At 42.3% G+C, this 23,526-nt stretch overlaps 1 protein-coding gene across 3 annotated transcripts; it reads right to left on the reverse strand.

Annotated features, from left to right (window-relative positions):
- Positions 1–733: 733 nt before the first annotated feature.
- Positions 734–22,881, reverse strand: sema4ab (sema domain, immunoglobulin domain (Ig), transmembrane domain (TM) and short cytoplasmic domain, (semaphorin) 4Ab). 3 transcript variants are annotated; one of them, XM_070985242.1, is made up of 15 exons: positions 22,606–22,881; positions 20,699–20,951; positions 20,033–20,193; positions 18,900–18,959; positions 18,611–18,709; positions 18,332–18,425; positions 17,535–17,657; positions 17,260–17,387; positions 14,249–14,430; positions 13,397–13,541; positions 12,419–12,608; positions 8,779–8,894; positions 7,048–7,211; positions 3,774–3,868; positions 734–2,908 (listed from the first exon to the last, which is right to left on the reverse strand). In XM_070985242.1, exons 2-15 carry the CDS (start codon positions 20,793–20,795, stop codon positions 2,085–2,087), a joined length of 2,478 nt encoding a protein of 825 aa, XP_070841343.1. In that variant the 5' UTR covers positions 20,796–20,951; positions 22,606–22,881; the 3' UTR covers positions 734–2,084. The 3 variants fall into 3 exon arrangements, with proteins under 3 accessions (XP_070841343.1, XP_070841342.1, XP_070841340.1); XM_070985241.1 differs by having other exon boundaries at positions 734–2,923; positions 22,606–22,880; XM_070985239.1 differs by having other exon boundaries at positions 734–2,923; positions 20,033–20,189; positions 20,695–20,951; positions 22,606–22,877.
- Between the last annotated feature and the right edge of the window lie 645 nt (positions 22,882–23,526).

Consider the following 23,526-nt stretch of genomic DNA (forward strand, 5'->3'; position numbering starts at 1 on the left):
TCTTTTTTAAAAACCAGTTTTCATTCAGGACTATTTGCTCCACAGTCAAACCGCATCCAGCCCTTGTAGTGTACACATACAGGCAATATGAAGTACAAATGGAGCAGCAGTGATTTGGGTTGTTCACAGCTAAATGTCTGTGGATGCTAATAAAAAATCATGATGTGATGAACCTCAGTGCACCTGATAATCTCCTGTACCACACATGTTCAACAGTACAACCATGACGTGATGTTTGGGGGAAAAAATGCACACAAGAAAGCAGCTTACTCAAAGTAATCAGCCTAAGCTGGAAATCAGACACCATGTTTAAAAGCAGTGTAACTTAGTTACTGTAATATCCATGTACACATGCAGCAGGTCAGTGATCTGATCTCTCTCCTACCCACAGCATTATTTGGGAACTATGGTTCAATGACTTTCACTGTCACTGTGATACACTTCCTGATGTTGTGTGTATGTGTGTGTGTGTGTGTGTGTGTGTGTGTGTGTGTGTGTGTGTGTGTGTGTGTAGGACTGACAGTGAGGTGAGAGTACAGGCTCTGCAGGAAGTGCACAGTTCTCCCTATATTTGCATAGATACTTTGATGTACTATCCAAATAAGTAATAAGAATGCAGTTTCTGTGTACCAACATCCTCCACTATGACAAAAATGAATTTCTGCATGTCTCCCCTTACACACACAGTTTGACAAGCATCTGCACATTCATTTAAAACATTTGTGTATTTGTATTGTGAACAGATCATTTAAACCAGTTTGTAAAGTTACTGCTCACCAAAAAGAACATAAACCAGCATATTATTCATTCATTATTACTGCATTACTGGTATTCGGTTTTTAATAATCCAGGTTAAGATGAAAATGTCTCCTAATTTGTAGAAATGATTTAGTAGTGTGTATGTTTCAGGGAAAGTGGAGGTTTTATGTGAATTAAAGTGTTTTTGCTGCTGTCAGATGACAGAGACAATCTGGCTTTATAATATCATACATGACACAGGTTAAAAAGGAAAAATTACCTACAATGAAAAGATGAAAGTTGTTTTATGCTTCAAATACACAGCTAGCTCATATCCAATCTTTGGAACAACATGGTTAATCACAACACAAATCAAATCTGAAACTGGTAGTGGTATTCCACCTGAATTGGTTATTTGTCCCAGTATAAAGCTGCAGTGATGTAGTATCAGACCAGCCCAGTTAGCTGCATTATCCAATCAATTTCCAATAAAGATGTTTCTCTGATAAAGGACATTCATTGAAGGAGGGTCTCATTCTGTTTAGAATGTGTAACCTGTTTATTGAAGTGCATGCAAACACTGAGTGACAGCACCGTGTGGTCACGACAGAGCTGCATGTTAACAGATGTTGTGTCCACATAGCTCAACCATAGCCAAGGCACGTTCACATTCTGTGTGTAATACATTTCACAAACAAATGGTAAACAAGCCTACTGGCCCGATGTCTTTGGTCTTAGTGTAGGGTCTTTCGCGCCGACCCCCTACTTATGACTGAACAACATACTTATTGGACTGTGGAGAACCTGGCCACAGAACATTGCCTGGGCATCAATTATGTTTCCTCCAAAATGTGTTCTGATTCTGAGATGTGTGAATATTTGAAAAGCTAACACTTTTGTTCATGTGTGCTTTGGATGAACTCTTGAAAATGCCATTGTTAAATAAAAAGATATATGCATGGCTTTGCATCAAAAATGACTATTCTATAAAAATAGTTTAACAACTGGCTGTACTGGATCAGCTTGTACCTTTCTGTCTCAAATGTTACCAGTAAGTGAAAACACACATACAGTAGAACATTCAGAAACTCAGTCAGTCTGTTCAGGGTCTGACAACAAAGAAGTTCCATCAGCCACATGTCTTCATTTAAGTACCACAGGAATATTATCTTTCGTCCTATTAGATCCAAATCTCACCAAACAGGATGACAGGAGTCCACAGTATCTGAATCTTGTCACTGGCTGTGCAAAAAGGACCCCCCACTTGGTGGGTGACTCTGGTACCTGGGATGCACCACCTTTCCTCCAGTCTCATCTGTAACACGTGTTGAAATGTCTGGGACTGGTCAGATGGGGGTGTTGGGCAAATGCCCATTGGAGCCTGTGAGTGCCCCGTTACAAACTAAGCCACTGGCCTGCCCGCTGTGCTGGGCCTGCCCATTGCGTTTGTTCAGAAACTGGTTCCCCCTGAGAGCCTCCTGCTCCACAGGGGTCCTTCTGTCAGAGTCTCCGGTTGGATTTTCTGCCTGTGGGGCCGTTCGACTGCGGCAGCGATGTCTAATGACATACAGAAGCATGGTGATTAGTAGACTGAGGCAGAGTACCAGCAGAACTGAAACAACCACTAGTTCTTTTAGGTAGCAGGGGCCTCGGGCTGACAGTAGGGGTACCCCGTCCCGAAACCCTGACTCTTTGTTCCCAGACTCCTTTGTCCACAGGGTCCAGTTTCTGCCCAGCTGACTGGTGGTGACCTGATTGTCCCTGCTGGACAGTGTTGGCTGAGTCTTTCCTTGTCTTGTTTCTGTTCTTTTTGGCCACACAGATGTATGCCCTCCAGGCCCAAGCCCAGGCCTGGCCACAGCCTGTGTGGTGGGTACTGGGTTTATGTGAGGCCATGTGTAGCTAGTTGGAGTCCGAGCCACGGGGCTGCTCTTCTGTTTGACATGATAGATGGCCATGGTCTGTTGGTAGCCATTCTCAGTGGACAGGCAGAGGTAGTGGCCCAGTGTGGTGGGGGTGGCCACAAAGCTCAGACTCCCATCCTCCAGGTGCAGGTACAGGTCCGGGGAGAGCCGGCTGTTGGGACGCTCCCACAGCTGCTCGGACAGCCGGGACGCTGCAGGACACTGCAACCGCACCACTTCATTCAGAGACACTGATACCAGCTCACCTGCAGGACATGAAGCTGATATACAGATTACAGCTCAACAAAACCCCAATACACCAGGACCCTCCATACCCCTCTTTTTACATGTTTCAGTTCCTCTGTGCCTTCATTGGTACTTGCTCGTTAGGTGCAATTTTTCCATTCAGTGCACACACTGACAGATTTAAACTCAGGATAAATTTGCCTTTAACCATGCCTCTATATGCACACAATGGCTACCCTGCACAACATTAGCTGTGCATATTCTCAGAATTTAAAGTTAGAAGTTCTCAACATGAGGTCGAGCCACGAACAGTGGGATTCACAATATATCAGGACGTGACTGAGCAAACCACAACAATGGTGGCGGCATGTTTTTAAAGAACTCATGAAGCTATGTTTAAGATTATTAGAAACCACGACTCCATTACATACATTTATTTTGACACTTTAAAATGCCCCTCTCAGTACTAATCTAACAATTCTATAAAACAATTGATCCTAATCCAAAATTGTATTGTTGTGCTATTGTGCTATTGTACTACTGTTGTATTGCAGCAACATAGTCCACGGGCAAGCTTTTGTGGTAAATTAAACAGGTTACATCACTAACATTAGTTGTACAGTGCATTACAGTGCTTGCTCATGGGGGAATTGTTGGGTCTCTGTAGATAAAAGCGCTCAGCCTGTACCAGCTCGGTATGGAAAGTGTCCTGAGACAACCTTTGTTGTGATTTGATGCTATACAAATAAAATTGAATTGAATTGCATTGAATTGAATTGAATTTAGGTATAAAGAACATATCCAGTAATAACCATAGCGTGTTTCTTACACTCAGGATGTAACCAGTTTAAGCAAAGCATGGCAGTTGACATAAGGCACACTTACCTGCAGGCAGTTTGTTTGGACCAAATCTGACTCTATGTGTCAATGACACACTGTTGCACGCCTCTTCAACATTCCCTCTGTCTATGTCCTGGCCTCTGAAGAGGGAAAAATAGAGTCAACAGAGAAGCCTGGTACAGCTTTCATAGATTTACAGCTGGTGACTGCCATCTTCACTGATGGGAGTCTCAGCTCAGCAGAGGTATCGGAGGTTTGGCTTTTCTCTTGGCTCTGAATGATAATCTGCTTCATACATGGTCACTGGTAAGTCAACAAATACCCAAACAGACGCACCTTAATCACATTAAGTACAGACTACTAACATGCAGTGTGATGATGTCATGTCACAACACGGGCAGTACTGGTGAAATGATTTGTTGTTAGATCCAGGGGATTTAATTATCACTAAGCTGTCCCACATACTGACAGGCCATAATACATCAAGTATATTCCAAATATTCCAAACAAGTTTGTCATGTATATGTCATGGTACAGGTAGAACTGGTTAAAATGATTTATTATGTATAGAGTAATGTAATTAATTGTAATTAGAGCCTTACCAGCTACACTGACTGCCTTGATTACCAACAAGTCATTATGACGGCCTTATCTGAACCCCGGTGAGCTCCACCAGCTTTCTGCTGTTGCTCCACTTGTTCCTTGCAGCATCGACTCATTCAACTGGGTGGTTGGGCCAGCCCTGTCCTCTTTCATGCGTCAACCAGTGACAGTGGTGTAGACTTTAATTTATTTAGCTTAACTAATAACACAGACAGAAACTAAACAAAAATACTTCAGGGACGAGGCTTCATTGTCCATCACCATCTTAACAAAAAGAGTTATTGGCTATCAGAAGCATGCAACTGACACAACTGTATTTTTAGCCTCTTTCCTCTGGTGGCTGCCCTCAGACCAGCTCATATTAGATAAGACCTGACATCTTGAAGCTTGGCACCCAATCAAAATGACAACTGACAACCAGTGACGGTGACAGTCAAAAATGAATTACAGCAAGGATTCTGTTATCCAGGTCAAGGAATATCTACAGACTACTGGACTTGAGGATTACAGATTCAAGAATCTAAAGCAAGTCTAGTTGCCTAACTTTGCAATTATAAGTATGCAAAAATAGAAGGACTTTTTATGAGCAACTAATGATGTTGACAAAATGACAATGGCCACTTGTTAACATTTCAGCAGGGCCAACAAGCACCTGAGGACAGTGGCGGCTGCAGAACGTGACAGATGGGTGGGCATGGATTAAGTCTGGGTGGGCCTGATCTAGGGGTGGGAATCGAGAACCGATTCTTTTTGAGAACCGGCTCCCAGTAGCTCAATTCCTTGGAACCGTTTGCCTGCCTGGTTAACGATTCTCCTTATCGATTCTGCCAGTCTTGCACATGCGCGATAACATCACGCAACGCTGCATTGTTTTGGTTTAGAATGTAGTCAATATGGCGTCGAGGCAGAAACGCTCCAAAGTATGGCTATATTTCACGCGAAAAGTTTCCATTTCTTCAAAGGGGGGAAATACCTCCAACATGCTAAAACATTTGTCCACACAGCATGCAATTCATTTGCAGGAATGTCACGTGTTTGATACGCTACTGAGCGATGCTTGTGAATCTAGCAGCAGAGCAAACACCAGGGCATCATCTGTTATTAGTGCCGAAGGTAATGTTGAACTCTGACAAGCCGTGTCTGTTGTGTTAAGGTTAGCGCCATTTCACTGTAAACTGCTTTCGCCATATGAATCATCTCCATGTCCTTCCATCAAATTTAGATGACGATGACTGCCAGAGTCAGGCTGGCTCAGAGGCTGCAGTGGGCACCGGCAGGCCTCGTGCACCTCTAACCACTCCTTTCACTGAGGCAGGGAAGAGTAAAATGACCGAGACGAGGATAAAGGAATGTCACAGAGTGGTCACTAGATTTGTGGTGAAAGGTTTGCACCTTGTTGACACTGTAGATGCCCCTGAATTTCGGTAGGTTGATTTGTTGCATTTTATCTGGCATATCTGTTCAAATGAAAATCAGAAATTTGAGTTCTGTCAGAGTTGCAATTTGTTTTTTTAACCAGTGTAGTTCTGCTTCATTCGTTCCTACTCTGAGAAGCAGCTCACCTAGTTTTTAGGTTTGTTCTGAGGTTACGTCACACATCATTTGTGCATACTGTAGATGTTATATGTTCTGTGCAGAGATGAAAATATTAAAGACATTTAATGCAAACAAACCCATTTGTACTCTTTTATTTCCTCACCCAATGAGAATTGATAAGAGATAAGTAATCGGATCAATAAGCAAAATCGATGATGGAATCGGAATCGTTAAATTCTCATCAATTCCCATTCCTAGTCAGATCACCACTTCGCCAACATTGATAAGGCCTATGTTATAGGAGCCGGTTCTCACAGCTCCCAAGTGGCTCCTCAGATTTTTTGTTGCTTAAATTTATCTCTTACCAAAATAATGTAAAATTCTTTGTAAAATTAATTACTAATGTACAAAACATACTTTATATCAAATTTTACTACATTTCCTGCAGTCACTCATTTTCTCACCTTTCCAGGGTTTTGTCTGTCGCATCTGTGTGTGTGTGTGTGTGTGTGTGTGTGCGTGCGCACGCGCCTACACAATGAAGCCACCACACATCAAGTAGTTGACCAATCACGTGCGGCTTGAATGGAAATCACTTCAAAGAGCGGCTCGTTCGCGACCAACACATCACTACTATGTTGTAGAAAGTGTTCATACGTGTTAATCAGCACCTACCTAACGGGGGTTTGGGGATTAAGCCCTGATTATTATCATTATTATTATTATTATTATCATTAAACTGGGATGTTCAACATGCAGTTTAAATTGAGCTTGACGGAAGGAAGAGCAATTGTCTTGTCTGACACGAACGAAGTGGATGGCTGGAGTGGAGGAAACACATGTGAACGCAGTTTATGCACCTTTACTATTAATGAATATCTATATTTTAAACTCCAAAAAGAGTTCATGGCATGCACCTCCATGCCTTGAAAAATGAATTCAATCCACAGTGCTCTTCTGTCCTCTGCGGCTGGGAGCTGATGGAGCGATTTGTGCTCCTCTTTACAGCCAACAACAGAACAACGCCTGGACATGATTCATAACACAATGCTTTCAATAACGTAACAGCGGATCTGTGAGAAGGTGGCGCTGGGTGGAGCGCCGATTTCAAACTGCTTGCGTGGAAGCTGTAGGCAGGATGCTTACAGAGATGATAATGTCAAAATGTTGTAGCACTCACAGACTGGTGTGGGTGCTGGAGGCCTCCACGCAGGACCTGCTGGCAGGGTCCCAACCACAGAAGGGGTCTCGGGCCAGAACACACTGAGGGCAGGTCCAGTAGAAAGAGCAGTTGGCTGTTGGAACCCTCACCACACCCTCTGATGTGCCAACATATATCATACCCTGCAGTGGGACAGAATGAGGTAGAACTGTTCAAACAATAAGAACAGTACTCAGAGAGGATTCTACATGAAACTCTTTGTCACTCCCGTAACATCTGTGTGACACACATGCTACACAAACTTTGACCTCTGATACAAAATAAGAAAAATTAGTGAAGTGGTTCACTTGTGTGAGTCTCTTAACTTTCCATAACTGTCAAGTTTATGTACAGTAGGAGTAACAAGTGAAAACAGTCCTGATTGTTTCCAGTGGGACATTCATTCGAGTCAAGAAACAGTTCTCAATGCAACTACATGACTTGGACCAATCAGTGTCAGTATGTGCTGCAGCTATGCTTTATTTCTCATATGATATGGTACACACCAATGGAGAAATCAACTACTACACTCAGTTCATGGATGTTTTTCTTCCCTGTCCTTTTGCCTTAACTCAGTTCACCTGTACGGTGAGTTAAAATCATTTTTCTCTACAATACTTGGGACAACCTAGATGACTATGTTTCCTTCTCAGAATTTGTCTCAACATGTGGATCTGGACATACCATAAACATGGTTATAGACAGTGATGCTGGTTTTTGGAACATACCACAATCCTACATGGAAATATTGGGATTTTTAAAGGATGAATCCCACACATTTTTCAGTTTGACATAAACACTTTGTTACAGCCACTTTAACTAATCATATGCTTGATATGTGCATATGTGTGGTTGCAGTTACACAATGGTTTTTTTCTTGTTGCGACTGTTTTTGATGTAATAACTGTAATCAGCATACATGTGGTTTGACAGTGAGGAGACAGAGAGTCAAAGCTTGTCACCATAGCAGGCTCCCTTTCCAGTTAGATTGATGCTGTATTTACAGTTCAATGCAATCATGTGAGTAAGCTTACTTACCCATACATCAGGAAGAATACTGACTCAATATAAAATCCTTACTTGTATCTTTTCTCCAACTTGTGGTATTTGTAACTGTCTCTCTTCATTTGTGACTGTTCTACATTTGACTTTGGCATACTCTTGCTATAGGCCTACTTTGACTGTCCTTTTCACATCATGCTTCACTTTGTTGTACTCAAGGGAGGGCTCCAGCACGACACCAGCCTGATTTGACAGTTCAGGAAATGGATGGCTTGACATAAAAGCTGAAAGACCTGAATCTGACATTTTGCTCAGCACAGAACATGACACATATTTAAGGACAGAGAAGACTCACTGTTAATTGTTTATATCACCATTGAGAAAATCTGTCTCATCATAGTTGCTGAATCAATTGACGTTCCACTTGGTTACAAGCTGGTGCATGAAGTTGTTGATGGCCGTACATCAGGGGCGGGCAACCTGTTCCACAAAGGGCCGCTGTGGCTGCAGGTCTTCTTTCCAACCAAGCAGCAGCACACCAGACTTGACTCATTCAATCAACTGATCTCACTCTTCAGACAGCTGATTGGTCAAACTGTGAGCTCTTGCTTGGTTGGAAAGAAGACCTGCAGCCACAGCGGCCCTTTGTGGAACAGGTTGCCCACCCTGCCATACATTAAGCTTTGGATTGGTATCTTGAAGGTGTACCTTGGATATGGAGAGCTTCAGGCTCTTGATCGGCTGACGCTGTTCAAAAACCTGGACCTCCTCTATGATGTGGGCCCCGCTCTGCAGCAGCACTATTTTGTGTAAGGAACCAGACTCTGAAACAAAGTTAGTGAGAAAACAAAGTTCATGTATATACGGTGGACAGACTTTATACTGTACAGCCTACACAGAGTTGACAGAAACATCTGTTTTTGTTGTAATGTTTGTTTCTCAGGCTGATCACCAAACCATCAGTCCGAGCTGTTTTTTTTAATTTATTCACTTTGATAGAAAACCGTCCTCTTCACATGATCAAGAAGCCCCTCGGTTCTGGTACTGTTCCCACTGCTTTTAAAACGGCCATGGTTAGACCCTCAAAAACATCCAACCTTGACTCACAACCTCTTAATAACAGATCACAGAAGTTTCGTTGCTGCCTCTGAGTCACATCTTCAAAAAACACAACATAATGTACCACTGCTGTGCTGATGACACACAACTCCATCTTCTAGTAAGAGTCAATGATTCCTCCCAGCTGGTGAAATTAAAGACATACTTATCTGAACTCAGTCACTGGATGTGCAAAGAGTTCCTAAGTTTGAACACTTTAGACTGAAATGTTGCTTTATGATCCAACTCTGATGGCTACACAATTTCTCAGACCCATACAATTAAGAATCTGGCAATAGCAACACATATTGCCTTCTTCCACCTTCATAAAGTAGCCCAAATTCAATTCAGTTCAATTCAATTTTATTTATATTGCACCAAATCACAACAGAAGTTATCTCAGGACACTTCCCATATAAAGCTGGTACAGAACATACTCTTTATCTACAGACACCCAACAAGTCTCTTCTGAGCTCCCCATTTGATAAAAATCAGACACTGAAATCATCGTACATTCCTTGAAACATCTAGAATAAACTACTGTAATGCACTTTTCTCTGGCCAACCTAACACAGCAACAAGAGATGTCTGTTTTGAAATTGCTAACCTCAACCTTGTTGTCATATTAATAATATTACCTGTGTATGATGTGTGTCAGTGCATGTGATTGTGTGTGTACATTTCATGTAATCCTGTGTGTTTTCTATTCTGTTGTTTCTTACTTATTTGTAAAGTGTGCAGAGACTCTCTGGGTGATGGCAATTTAAATAAACTGAAGTTAAAGGTAACTTGTTGTCTTAGGTGCCCATCAGAGTTCTCAGGTAAACATCAACATCATACACATCAACAGCATCATTAGCCCTGTGGGGTGAGCACTAGCAACACTAAGGAGCAATGCTTTTATTTTTTTTAAGAGCCTCACTGTTTGTATTGTGCATGCACACGAGCATGGTCACATGTTAGACTGTACACCTGAGCTGCTGGTCTCATGCGACTCCACTAATCAGCAGTTGGTTGGGTATTGAGAAATGTAGAAATACATAATCAAATGTAAGAAAAAGAAGACTGCAAGCTAGCAAACCTGGATGTAAACAATGCAGAATTTCAAATATTCCAAAACTTTATTCTGCAAATATTTCATGAGGAAGAAAATACATTGGACATGTTGGTTATACCTCAAGGCACAGTGACTAACACGATGTAAACACAACTTTAGTTTGCTTACAAGAAAACTCCACAGCTTACCTTTGATAGAACAAAACAACCTGTCAAACACAGTCTTTGATTCAGTGTGTGAACAGAGGACAGTTCAGTACACACTGGAATTTAACCAGTTCAACCAAAGAGAAGTCAGAGTAGTAAGCTTTAATAAACACAAGCCTGAGAACACACTTACAAGTACTCACACACTACTCACAATACCATGAAGCTGTCAGTGAGTCAGCTTGTCAGCATCAGCTGCCACCACCATCAGTTAGTTATCAGGGGAAACAAAAAACATCATGTCTCCACAACTCAAAGACAATCCCTCCACAGGATATGATGAGACTGGATGACTGACAACTGCAGGTGTGGTACGAGGAAACAGTTCAGTATGTGAATTTGAGCTATGACCAGAACTGACAGGTAACAAAACATTTGAGCAAACCCAAACCCAAACTGAAGTCAGTGCTCTAACATCCAAACTACTCCATTCAATACCAAAGACATATCTGTAACAACCATATACAACGACAAGCAGCGTAAGCTGTGTCCCAGTGCACTGTGCTGACAATGCATCAGACACCTTTTACAGCACAGGAGACCACACAAAGATCACAACAGACAACAGAGAGAAACGGGAGACACACACACACACACACACACACACACACACACACACACACACACACACACACACACACACACACAAAGGTGACGACAAGGTCACTGGGTGTGTGTCTTGGACCACTAGGCCATCAAAAGAACACAATTTTATTCATTTTTTGATAATAACAGACACAGTGCAATGATGAGTCCTACCTATGATGAAGTTATTAACTCTCATTGATTTCAGCGCAGTTCTTAATCACCTGTAAAGCCTCATTATAATGAATCGACTATGAACAGAGAAACAACTGGAGGTCAGCGGAGAGTGCGATGGGAAATGAGATTTAACAAAAGATCCCCCAGTTTCATGAAGTTTGATCACACATTTGGTCAGTAAGACTGTGTAGTACTAATTCCTGGTCCATACGTATATGGTATTTCTTAAAACTGTGTTTTTCCTCCTTTGTTCTAAAAAAAAAAAGTCCTGTCCACAAAAGCACTGTTAAACAAAAAATCTCCATCCACATGAAAATACAAAAACACAACTGAAGCACTGTTAAGAGCATGGCAAACCAACTGGCTGCAAGATAACTATCATCCTAGAGCCATGTTGGCCAATCAGAAGCCTGAAAAAAGCTATTACCAGAAGGCTACCTGCATCTACAGGTCTAGGCCTACTATGGCGAGGGCATGACCCGCCATCACCACAGTAAACAATAATGGCGCTCACACACTGTTGTCTCTCTACACACCAGCACTGAAAACTAAGTATCTTCACCCTGGAAAGTGTTTCCAAAAGATTGTTTTCATTGGCCTAAAACTGCATTTGTGTCTAGATGAAAACCAAAACATATAGAAAAGCTACATTCTGAAAAATACCTGTATATGTGAGAACTAGGTATGAGACATTTATTGTCACTGCATCCTCAGCTTTGGACATATTTCAAAATCTTTTTACCTTTCATCTCCAGACATCATCACCTCCAGAGCATTACTAAAATGTTACTTCCTTATAAACTTGCTCACTTTACTCAAAACCAAATTCCACCTGCTGACTGGGACATGACTATCGCCATGCCATCTTAATAAAAAAAACACCTTGGCTTTCGGTTGTGTTCATCTGGGACACTGGACAGTACTGGATAGCCAAGCTCATGCTAGGACATGAGCTTTCTGCAAGCCCATGTTTTTTTTTGTCTTTTATCTCCAAGATGTTCTGATAAGGCTCTAATTTAAGAAGTGGAGAAGCTGCTGAGTAAGAGCTGAGATGTAAACCTGTTACTGTGAGCCAATCACCACAGCTGTGTCTTTCTTTACTGTGAGAGTGCTGGAGAGCTCAGGCATTTCCATCAGGGGGCTGGATTGTGCAGAAAAGGGAGCGAGTGCTTTTCAAATGGATCAATGCTGAAAAGTAGGACATACTGCGTCCCACATGTCCTACCTGTAAGCAGAAACAGGACAGTGTAGTCTCTGTTGTTGGCAGCCTGGACCCTTTGGACAGTCAGATGGCTGTAGCTTTGCTCAGCAGACACCATGGTTAGACTTCTTCCAACTGGTCGCACGCTGTCGTCAGCCAGGAAATTCTCTTTGACGAAGCGCAGGGCGTTGTCTGATGCATTGTGCAGACCACACTACCACACAAAAAGACAGTTAGACAATAATACACACTGAACACACTACCGTCCTGTACGGATATGTCACCCTCTTCACAAAACCTGACCTTTTGTAGTGTAGAAAGCAGACAGAGCTGGTGCTGGAGGAATCTGTCAGACGTTCAGAGATACTGACACACGCCAAACACACTCCAGGGAGCAGATCTTCTAGTTCCAAATTAAACTCGCATTTATATGATTACTTACCACAGCAGATCAGCTGGGATTTCTATACTATGCATAATGACATTCTGCTGCACTGCAGGGATATCTGCAATTTGCCATCATCTTTTCAGTCTAGTGTGTACACACCTGCAGTAAGTACAGTAGGTCAAAAGTGAAGCAGGAAGTGAGTCTGTAAACTGTGTAGTTTACAACAGACAGATTTGGTCAGATTTGTACTAATAACCTTCATTTCTTCTTCTAAATACAGTAAGTTTGTCTAACCTGGAGGTTTGTTTCCAAGACCTGTTGGTCTTTAGTAATGCCACTGGAATTCCAGATCTAAGTTATTTGCAAAAGTGCAAAGATTGAACTGGCTTAAATGGACAAAAGTACGAAAGTAAGTCCCAAGTTGGAATAAACTCTGCTTTTAGGCCGTTTCAATGTCGCTGAAACAAAGGTAGAATGTGAGCTTAGCTTGTTAAACCAATATATCTTCCTGTATGTCTTTGGGTTTCCACAGTGTCTCTTCCTTTCAAGGACCAAATGAACAGTCTTGTCCCAGTCTCTTTCTATTTTCATATCAATCAGAAGTCATTATTTACCTCTCCTGGATTTGCGACCTTCTCTTGAACCCGTGTGCTCCACTGTAATGTGTCCCGGTTCAGGACTTTGTAATTACCGGAGAAAACCGATTTGATGTCAACCAGGCGGAATGAACACACTGCTGACCGTCCAGAGTTGATAGACCTAGTTAATGGAAAAACAAACATTAAAGACATGAGGAACAAGAGCTACAGACAACATGCCCATGATGCTACAGCGCATAATGACTTTTTCCACAGATCCATAAGAATCTACAAGTTCAGAGCAGTATGAACAGTCCTGAGGCCTCCTGCTGCTGATGAACCAGCTCCTGCTAGACATGTAATATATCCTCGCTGTCTCTTTCAAATTGTCTGTCTTGTCTGTCCAACATGTGTACATTGTCCTAAAAAGGGAGTTGTTTGTTCTAAGTAGTTTAAGAGCACTGGCCTGAATAGTAGGTCCTCTTACAGCAGGCCATGGGCTAATTCAGCAGTTGTTGTTTCACTTGTGTGTATTGCTTTGGATTGTACATGTTGCTAAATGTATGTTTGGGGGGGGTTTCTTCTCTGATTCTAGGTCTCTCAAAGTTTCTACCATATACAAGATCCTGTATGTGATAGCATTATCATTTCCTATGTTTAAACACACACACACACGCACGCACGCACGCACGCACGCACGCACGCACGCACGCACGCACGCACGCACGCACGCACGCACGCACGCACTGGGGCCCAGGGGTTACCAAGCCGACCATGAGCCACAGCGTCCCCAGGTTGAGTCTAGCCAGGGCCCTTTGTTGCACTCTGTCACAGGGAATGAAGATTAGGTACTGTATGGCTCATGCTGTGGCTCTTTAGCTTACTGACCACTGGGAGGTGAAGATGCCATAAAAGAGTGTGTCATCTGCTGGAGCCCCCTCTGCTGGAGGGAGGGTGGCTATGTCCTGGATCACATTGTAGGGCAGCTCATTGTCAGCCTGGCACAACAGCTGAGCTTTGGCAAATGTGGTCCAGCGTCGCTGCAGTGTCCGCTGGCCTCCAACATCACTCTGAGACATGGGAAGAGACAAAGACATCCAGCACAACACAGCACTGCAGCCTGTTTCCTTATCCACAGCCTTTCAGTTAGCCCAGTGAATACACAGCAGTACCCCAGAGCTCACACATTAAAAGAAAACACTGCTGTAATCATCTGTGCCCATGGATTGGTAAACTGCACACTTGAATTCATAAACCATGTGCACAGATTGCTAAACTGAGCCCACAATTTTGGGGAACCTTGGAACCAGACTTCCAGAATATGTACCTGTTATGTCCTCCAACACTTTGACTGGAAGCACATTAGGAAGGAATGATTACAGCAAGCAAAGCCTGTGTTACTGTAAATATGAGACAACCTATTGTTTTAAAAGTGACTTGAAAAACTGTTCCTGTCCTTGAATGCACTGTACAATTCATCTTTGATGGTTAAATTCATATTTCAAATATATCCTCTGACCTTGCTATTATCCTTATAGACACATACATTCATAATGACATGACTTGCACAGTATCTGAATTCTAAACTGCTCTGATTGGTTGATTATCATTGTATTAATTTCATTTAAAAACTTTCATTTGTTGTGATAAAGATGCACAATAAATGTAATTACCCTGAAACCATAATTTACATCACAAGTCTTATATTATTACTTTGAATGAGTATTCCTCCAAATATTTCTTCTCCTTATAGTTCATTAATCCATGCACTCAGACCTCCACATTCATGTTTTTGTTTGTTTGTTTGTTGTACTAAGTGATTTCAATCAGGTTCTGTACAAAAAAAAACAAAAAAAACATAATTAGCAGACAGAACAGTGGTTTGAGAGGTTTCTGGGCACATTTTACTTTAAGATGACCACAGCCACTTTCTCTGTACGGAATGGCAGAACATCCAGTGAAGGGAGCATACAGAAGGCTGAGTTTTAGCTACTCCAGTGATCTACGGTGGAGTGCAAATTAGATTGTGGAACCTTACAAATACTAATAGAAACTGTTCAGAAAAATTGAGAGAAAAAGCACCAATGCCAAAATTATACTTGATACTGAACAGCTTTCAATTCAGGACCCCCTGGCCACCCCTTGGTGGCACCAGTGGCCATACGAAATTATGAGACACATACATCACACCATCCCCTGTGATGACTGAAACTGACTCTCTTTGGCGAGGCACCTGATGTCAAATGGTAGTGATGATGATGATGATGATGATGATGATGAAGCTGGTTCTGAAGGTTTGGGGCGGTCAGTCTTGAAAAGAACTGAGTTTTTTTGCAAGAGTCCAGTTTGAAAGGAGCTGAGAGGTTCCCCACCCCTGATGTATATGTTAATCATAATAATATTGTCCCTATTTGAGTAAATAAAAATGTGCATTTTCAGAGGTGAAAAACATTGTGACATCACTGAGCAAGGGCCAAAACATCACTTTCCTACTGGCTGATAAAGGACAACCATGTTCGGGTGATTACACTACTCAATGACATTGTAGATGGTTGGCAACATGCCTAACCATACTCAAAACTCAGCAGACTTTGTGAACAAGGTTTAAGGATTGAAAATGAACCCAAATGAAACCATGGCGTGACATGCATCCCAGCTATAGAGGTGGTGGAAAATGACTGCTACAAGACAACACCCTAACCCAAAAAAAAACAACCTCAGCCCAGACCAGAACTGTGAACTGCTGGCCCTCTGCCTGAACACCACCTATTTTCAGTATCTTGGGGGGTTTACAGACAAAAGCATTGCTGTGTCATGGGCTTATGAGAATCTCCCATTGTGGCCAACCTCTATATGGACAAGTAGTAGGCTGAGTCCTGAACTCCTTCAGAGGAACAACACTGAGCCACAGGTTTAGATATGTGGACGACACACGGGTCAATTTCAAAAGCCAAGAAGTGCAAGCCTTCACAGAACACATCAACCCAGGGGACAGGAACATCCAATTCACATGACAGGATGTCAGCAACAACAGCTAGGCCTTTTTGAACTGTGCTGTACATACTGAGTATACAACACAACACACACAGTGCCCAGACCCAGGACAAGCAGCACAATCATCAGAAGGACACACTTAAAGCATGTGGAGACCCTAACTGGACCTTTGAGAAAACAGCCACAAGATCCAGAAAAAACACCAACACTGCAGGTGGTAAAAAACAAAAACAAAAACAAAAACAAAAAAAAAACCCAGAACAAAAACAATTACGCTCTCATTGCATGTCTGGAGTATCTGAGAAACGCAGGAGGACTTTCAACTAACACCGCATCCCTCTGTTTTTAAAACCCAGCAGCAAACGAAGACAGAACCAGAATTATTCTCAGTGGGCTTCAACCACTGTCATTTACACTCGGCTTCAGGAGACTCAAACAGCTCTAACGACTTTTGTTACACAGCCAGGAGAACTACCGACCTAAGCGGGATCAATGACCATGCTAAAACATGAATTAATTAACACCTTTGTGACAGTGTCAATAAACTCTAATTTATCATATATAATATTAAATGCATGCATAGAAAGCAAATATCTGATTTTATGAGTGAAAATAAATTCAGATGACAATGAAAATATATGCACATTAACATGTGTAATAGTAAGAAATGAGTATGTGAGAGGTCCAGCATGTAGCCTTACATGGCTCCTCATACCTCTGTGGAGAGAGGCAGCACTCGAATGACAGCTCTGGAGCACTTGGAAATTACACTCGTACCAAGGAGTAAATTCTAATTGCCAGAACATCTAATTGCCGCAAATGGTCTTAACTTGCTTGTGTGCGCCTTTAAAGAACAAATGTTTGCATGAGTGGTTCTTGCAGGATGCCCAGTGTTTTACTCTTACCATGCAGATCTGAGAAACACGAGAGACAATAAATTTGTCAATGAAGTCATACTCTCTGCCCACTTCACTGAAGAAGAAGTAGATTTTCTCCTCATCAGGAATGAAACTGGAGCTGATGAAGGTCGGATCTATAGCAAACAGGTGGCAAAGAAAATAAATAAATAAATAAATACAATAAATAGCACAGCAAAACTAATCATATTAAAAACATGACTGCTATCAGCTTCATTAACTTCAGTGGTAAAGTTTAACAATGTCACTCAAAACACACTCACCCTCCAGCCATCCTAACGTATCATCTAACTTCAGATCGACACGCCTGCCCTCACTGAGGTGCCGGGATATGACCGGCCGGTTCCCCCTGTAGTCTGCCACTGTCCCGGTATAAAGCTCTCCATCTGAAAAACATGAGAAGACTTAACACAATGCTGAAGAGCAACAGCTAATGTGACAAAAATAAACAGGCCATATCCCTTTAAAGGGATTTTAGCCTGAAAACATGACGTGTACTAAACCAGGCAGAGGGTCCATGACCGGGCCCTGGCTGGCTAAAGCTTAAAGGCTGATTTCATTGACATGCTCATCTGTATGACAGTATTCTCCAAATGTTCAAATCTACCTGCAAAATGAGACAACTCCACATTTTCACTTTTTCAAGTGCTTCAGGAAAATCAGTCTTCTATCACTGTATTTTATCATGTCATTCCTCTTTTTGAATATTTTTGGACAAAGGCAGGATCATTATATCATTTCTGTTTGTTTGGTACTCTCAGACAAACCCATCACTGAACTGCACTGTTTGCAGAACTGGACAGAAATCAGGACAGTCCAGGCTGTAACTGTGAATTGAGCTGCGTTCTTAGTAAATCAGAGACTAATTACATGCAGACTGTGAGAAGAAACTGAAAGAGGCAAAGTCACAGCCTCAACTGGCCTTCACTGTCATGTCAGACTGGTCCTATGTTCAATCTCACACAGGTGCTGTGTGCAGTAGTACATTCCTCCTCATACACCTAGTAACAGCCATAACTCACCACATTTCACTCCTGTAGTTATGGCATTATTGCCTTACCTACGATGACAGCAGTGTTGCGTTGGTAGGGGTCATAGGGGCAGCGACCTCTTCCTTCTTCAGGCTTGAGGCTCATTGCTAATGTCTCTGAGTTCTGCACAGAAAATAAGAAAAAGTTGAAATGAGGGAATGAAAGAAGGCATGAAACCAGATCAAATGAAATGTAATCTATTGCTTTGAAATAAAATCTCGGCATTTTTGTTTGTGAATTGTTCAAATCTTTGTGAGTGACAGTGAGTCGAGTCAATCAGTTTAAAATGTCTGTGCAAACAAACTCACAATGTAGGTGCAGCGTGGACTGAAGGCATATGTTCCACAGGCATATATGTGGGTGGTGTTCAAAAACTGCAGCACACGAATAAAATTGGGACAGTCGGCCTGGAAAGAACACACGAGGACATCAAGTTAGAAGGTCCCGTGAAATGAAAAAGTAAAGCAAGCAGTGTGTGCCTAAAGCAAGACCTTTGGATTCAGTACTAATATTTACAGAACAAGATGTGCACACTGAGATAGCCAGTCATGGTTTGCTTCACCCACCAAGAATTACAAATACAAATCAACTACTTGCCATTTTCTTGCCTTTCATGGAACATTGTTCAAGGTCTTTCTCTGAAGGGCTCCAGTCCAGCTGAAAGAAGAGAGTCAGATTCATCAGAGCAGCATCTTAACCTCACGCTGCAGGGGAGAGGGTGGTATCCACGCAGAAGAACGCAGCAGCTAAATGTAGCAGCTCTGACTTTGTTCATCTCTTTCTGTTGTGACTACAAAGGGATGCTACCCACTTCATCTGTCCAACAATATTTGATTTCTGTTTTGAATGATCCATTTTACAGTGCTGGGACAGCTCTGTCAGCCAGTTTTTCCATTCCACTGCAGTGTGTTCTGCTGTATTTTCATTTGGAGGGACTCTTACTTAGTTACTACAGAAGCACTGTTCTTATGATTATTCACATTATTTCATTTTTCTCATCCAGGCAGAGGAATCATTGAAAACATGTTTCTGAATAATTTCAGGTAAAAAGCTACACACACCCACACACTCTTCTCTGCGTATTTGTTGGGTCAGACAGTGACCCTCATGAAGAGAGCTCAGCTGAAGCTGGGCTGGCAGTTACATTTCATTTCTCACTTCAGTGCACTTTAACAGGACTGACTGCTTGGTACATGGTGCACTGGAGTCACCACCTGAAATGGTTCTTTCTCTATTTATTACATTAGAATCAACTCTGACATTTATTGTGCCATCTGACTCTAATTTTGACAAACAACAAACATATTTGACTCAGTGTCAAAGCAGTATGTTGTCACTGTTTAAAGGCAGCTGACATTCAGACCACAGTGCAGCCACATGAACTGTCTCCAGAAGCTCCACTTCAACAGAAATTGCTTCCATCTCTTACTTTTCAAATGAAAGTCTAACTGCTTTTATTTCTTATACCTTGCTTTTAGTGCTAACTTGTGATTGACATTTCAGCTGAGTTCAGTGCTTACTCTTAAGCTGACAAATTAACCTGCTTTCACCTTTTAAGGTGCTTTCAGACAATGACCGGTTGGCTTGTCTGCAATCTGTAAACAACTTTTGTCAGGAAAAAAGTGTGTGTTTTACTTCCATGACTTCAAAATGTAGAGAATTAGTAACTTAAATACTGATGCAGCTCTCAATGGGCAGGGCCTGCAGTTCGATCAGTGGTCATTACCCACCTTGCTTCTCAGGATAATGGTATCCTTGTGGCCAACATCCAGTGCTAACACAGCATCCCGGGCACCTACATACAGCATGTCTCCATCCTCACTGAGCAACAGAGTGGTGGTGTTGCTGACATTATGGCTACTGAAGTGGGTGAGATGTCTCCCGGGACTCCCTGTGGTTTCACGGCAGTTAACACTGGGATTAGGCATTTTAATTCAGTTACCATAACAATTAAAAGCATCCAAATTTAAGCAGGCTGTAATTAGCTTTCCTGCACACAGCATTTTGTTTCATTCTACTGACTCTACTCTTTAACTCTTTAACTCTTGAGTGTTGAGATGGAGATTATTGCTGCCATCAATTCAACACGTGAAATCTGAGTTCATAGGATCTAAAACTGCTGTGCAGTGTATTGGATCTGATAAACCCTGACTCTCTAATTCATTTTTCATCTCCTCACCTACATGTTCACCATTGTGGCCATATCAGTACAGTCCCTTTTTATGCATGATGCTACGATCAGTCTAAAACTGACTACACAAGACACAATGCACTGACTACCTGATAAAACATCTGCACTGCCTTATTTAAGTTTTGAAACCTGCACTGTCATCAATGACTTGTCATTTTTAACTACCTTTATATAAACAAGTGTGATCGTTTAAGTCTTTACTTACCCAGAGGGAAGGAAACTCTGGGAGTCAGTCTTGTCAGGCATGGGGTCAGAAAACCCAGCAAGGCCACAGTGAGGGACAGCAGGCAGTGATTCTCCATTCCAACAGGAGTTAGGGAGTCTGAGCTTAATTACATTTAAGGTCAGAGGGTGTGCACTGGGTCTGATGCTCATGCAGTGTCAAGGACTTGTTAGGAGGGTTAGAGATCGCAGCTGAAGCCACATACTCTGGTTTCTACAGCAGACCATCACTGGATCTGACACAGGCAGACAAACAGACAGGCAGAAATATAAGTGATTGTTTCTGAGCAGCAGCAAAACGGACAGGTTATTTTCTGAGTAAGAAGTCTATTTCTCCAAACATTACAACCAGCCACAGTGAGCCTCAAGTGGGTTAAGCATTCTGTGCTCCCCCATTTCATTCTTTCAGAAACGATTCCTCAGTTTGAAAGATTATTTTCAGAGTTGACATTTTTGTGTCAGCGTTTCAAATGATAAATGTCCAGAACGTAACCGCATCAATTGTTCATTGCTAATCAGAATAAACAAACAAACAAACATCTGCACACCCCTATTACCATCCAGAACCCAGATCACATGCAACTCTACTCTACTTAATTTTAGTTTTATTTACATAATGCCATAATGTTGTCTCAGGACACCTTCCATGTTAGGCGGGTCAGGACCATACCCTTCATCTACAGACACTTAACAATCATCCCACGAGCAAGCACAAGATATTTGACTTGATTTTACTTGTTTTTTTCTGAGATGTCTGTGTAGCTGAATATAGGTTGATAAAATCAAGCAGTAAACACAAAGGATTTGAGAACAAAAGCACATTAATAAGAAATGAAGCACACTGAGGGAGCTCAGCCCTAAACATCCATGCAAATCAATTAGATGCAGCCTGAAGTGCCACAATCTGCCAAAAAGAGCTATATTAAACGTTATGTTTAACATAGCCATCACTTGTCTTTCCACATGTTGTTAAAAAAGAAAAAAAAAAGTACATAAACAAATAAAAAGTTGAAAATGAAAAGGAAGGTCAAGTATCCACTACTGATCTGACAGAGTCCAGTAATAAATGGCATGTCACCTGTGCTCCAGCGACACGCAGTAGTCAGACACATGCCACTGCTGCTGCTGCTAGATGCCACATATCAACAATACACGCATGTTTTCACGCGGCAGGACACGTGTTGTGACAGGTGCCACTTCCTGCAGGTACCACAGGCGGATTACTTTTACCACTATTACTCCCAGACATGGTTTGTCCACCTGTCTTCCACACATGTATTCATTGACACACATTTCAGGACAATGCGGTCTAGCACATCACCACATCAGTGACGAAGGAGCGTGCGCGCGCGCGTGTCTCATCTTAGCTGTAGCTTTGCCGCCTTTGTTCGGCTGCACGTCATTCCTTGCTGTACGTGTTTTGCGTTCTGTGGATCGTTTTATGTCCACTGTCCACAGGGCATACTACATGTCTGAGGACGTCACATGAGCGCGCTGCAGAAACTAGCTACAGGTCAGTGATTCCTGGAGGATAAACAGCGGCACCAGCACAGAGGCAGTTAACAGTTCTCTGAAAAGTACGTAAACGCTCAGGACACACGTGGTGTTCGAAGTTCAGCTCATCAGGCTCGAATCCTTTGCTACCATTCCTGAACACATCGCAGCTCCATTGTTGGAGCCGCTCCGCTGTGCTGACGTTACAGAGCGACGCGCTGTGATGTTCCTCAGCTGCACTGTTGCTTCACCTTCACGGTGCTTCTACCACTTTCCTTTGGTTGTGCAACAGGAGGCCGTAAAATTGAAACGAACCGTCTGTTTAGTAAATCTCAAGAGACTAACAACACTCAGCCAAGTGATGTAGAAAATGTGAGGCAGTTAAAGTCATCTTACATCTCTGTGGATGTCTCCTTCACAGCGTCCTTTCCTCGCTGCTCTTCTTCAGGGCTCGACAGGAAAACCCACAGTTTTTCTGTCTGCACCAGAGAAAACTGGACACAAGGGACGTGACCCGGTGACGAGAAGCGCTGACTGCGGTCGAGCCTTTACTATAACAACAAAGCCTAAGAGCCTCCTCCCTTCTGAGGGTCCAACAGGCTCCAGCCTCCACCTACAGGACGGCCGCTCACATTACAGCCATCTTATCAGCAGGGCCGGTGTGGAGTGTTCCTGAGGGTCCGAGCGGAACCTGTTCAGCCCCCTCTGGGTGTATTAACTCACTTCATCAGTGAGTCCAAATATGACATCCCAGTAACTCAAATGAAAACTGCTCTCCCACAATCCACCAAGACAGTGTCTCACTTCCTGGTTCCCTTGATATGCAATCATTCAGGTACAGTCTCATGAGCTTTCCACTGAAAGCATTCCATTCTGCCCTGGAAGAGGACATGAGTAATAGATAATGATCCGAGCAATTACAAACTGACTCCTGACTATCTAAATTCAGTGTTACATGTGTGCTCTATGTGGTGCATTTGGAAAAATCCAGAAATAGAATAACAAGCAAAAAGTGTAACATTGATCTTCTTGCAGTGCCACACCTGTGAGTGATGATCTGCTCACTACACAGTTAACTATCGAGTGATCGAGTGATGGACAATAAGTGTCTTTCTCTGGCTCCTGCACAATTCCTGCAAACATGAATGGAATAAAATATAATACAGCAGTGGGTAGCTTTTATTGTTTTATTTATTATTATTAATTTCTTACTGTTTTCAACTTTTCATCTGTTGCTGAACTGTATCAGCTGTGATTGAAAGTCCTGAAGAAGTTAGTCAGTGGACTTTGAGATCATTGAGTTGGTAATGAATGTTC

The sequence above is a fragment of the Chaetodon trifascialis genome, chromosome 17 (genome assembly GCF_039877785.1).
Source record: "Chaetodon trifascialis isolate fChaTrf1 chromosome 17, fChaTrf1.hap1, whole genome shotgun sequence".
NCBI classification, from domain to species: Eukaryota; Metazoa; Chordata; class Actinopteri; order Chaetodontiformes; family Chaetodontidae; genus Chaetodon; species Chaetodon trifascialis.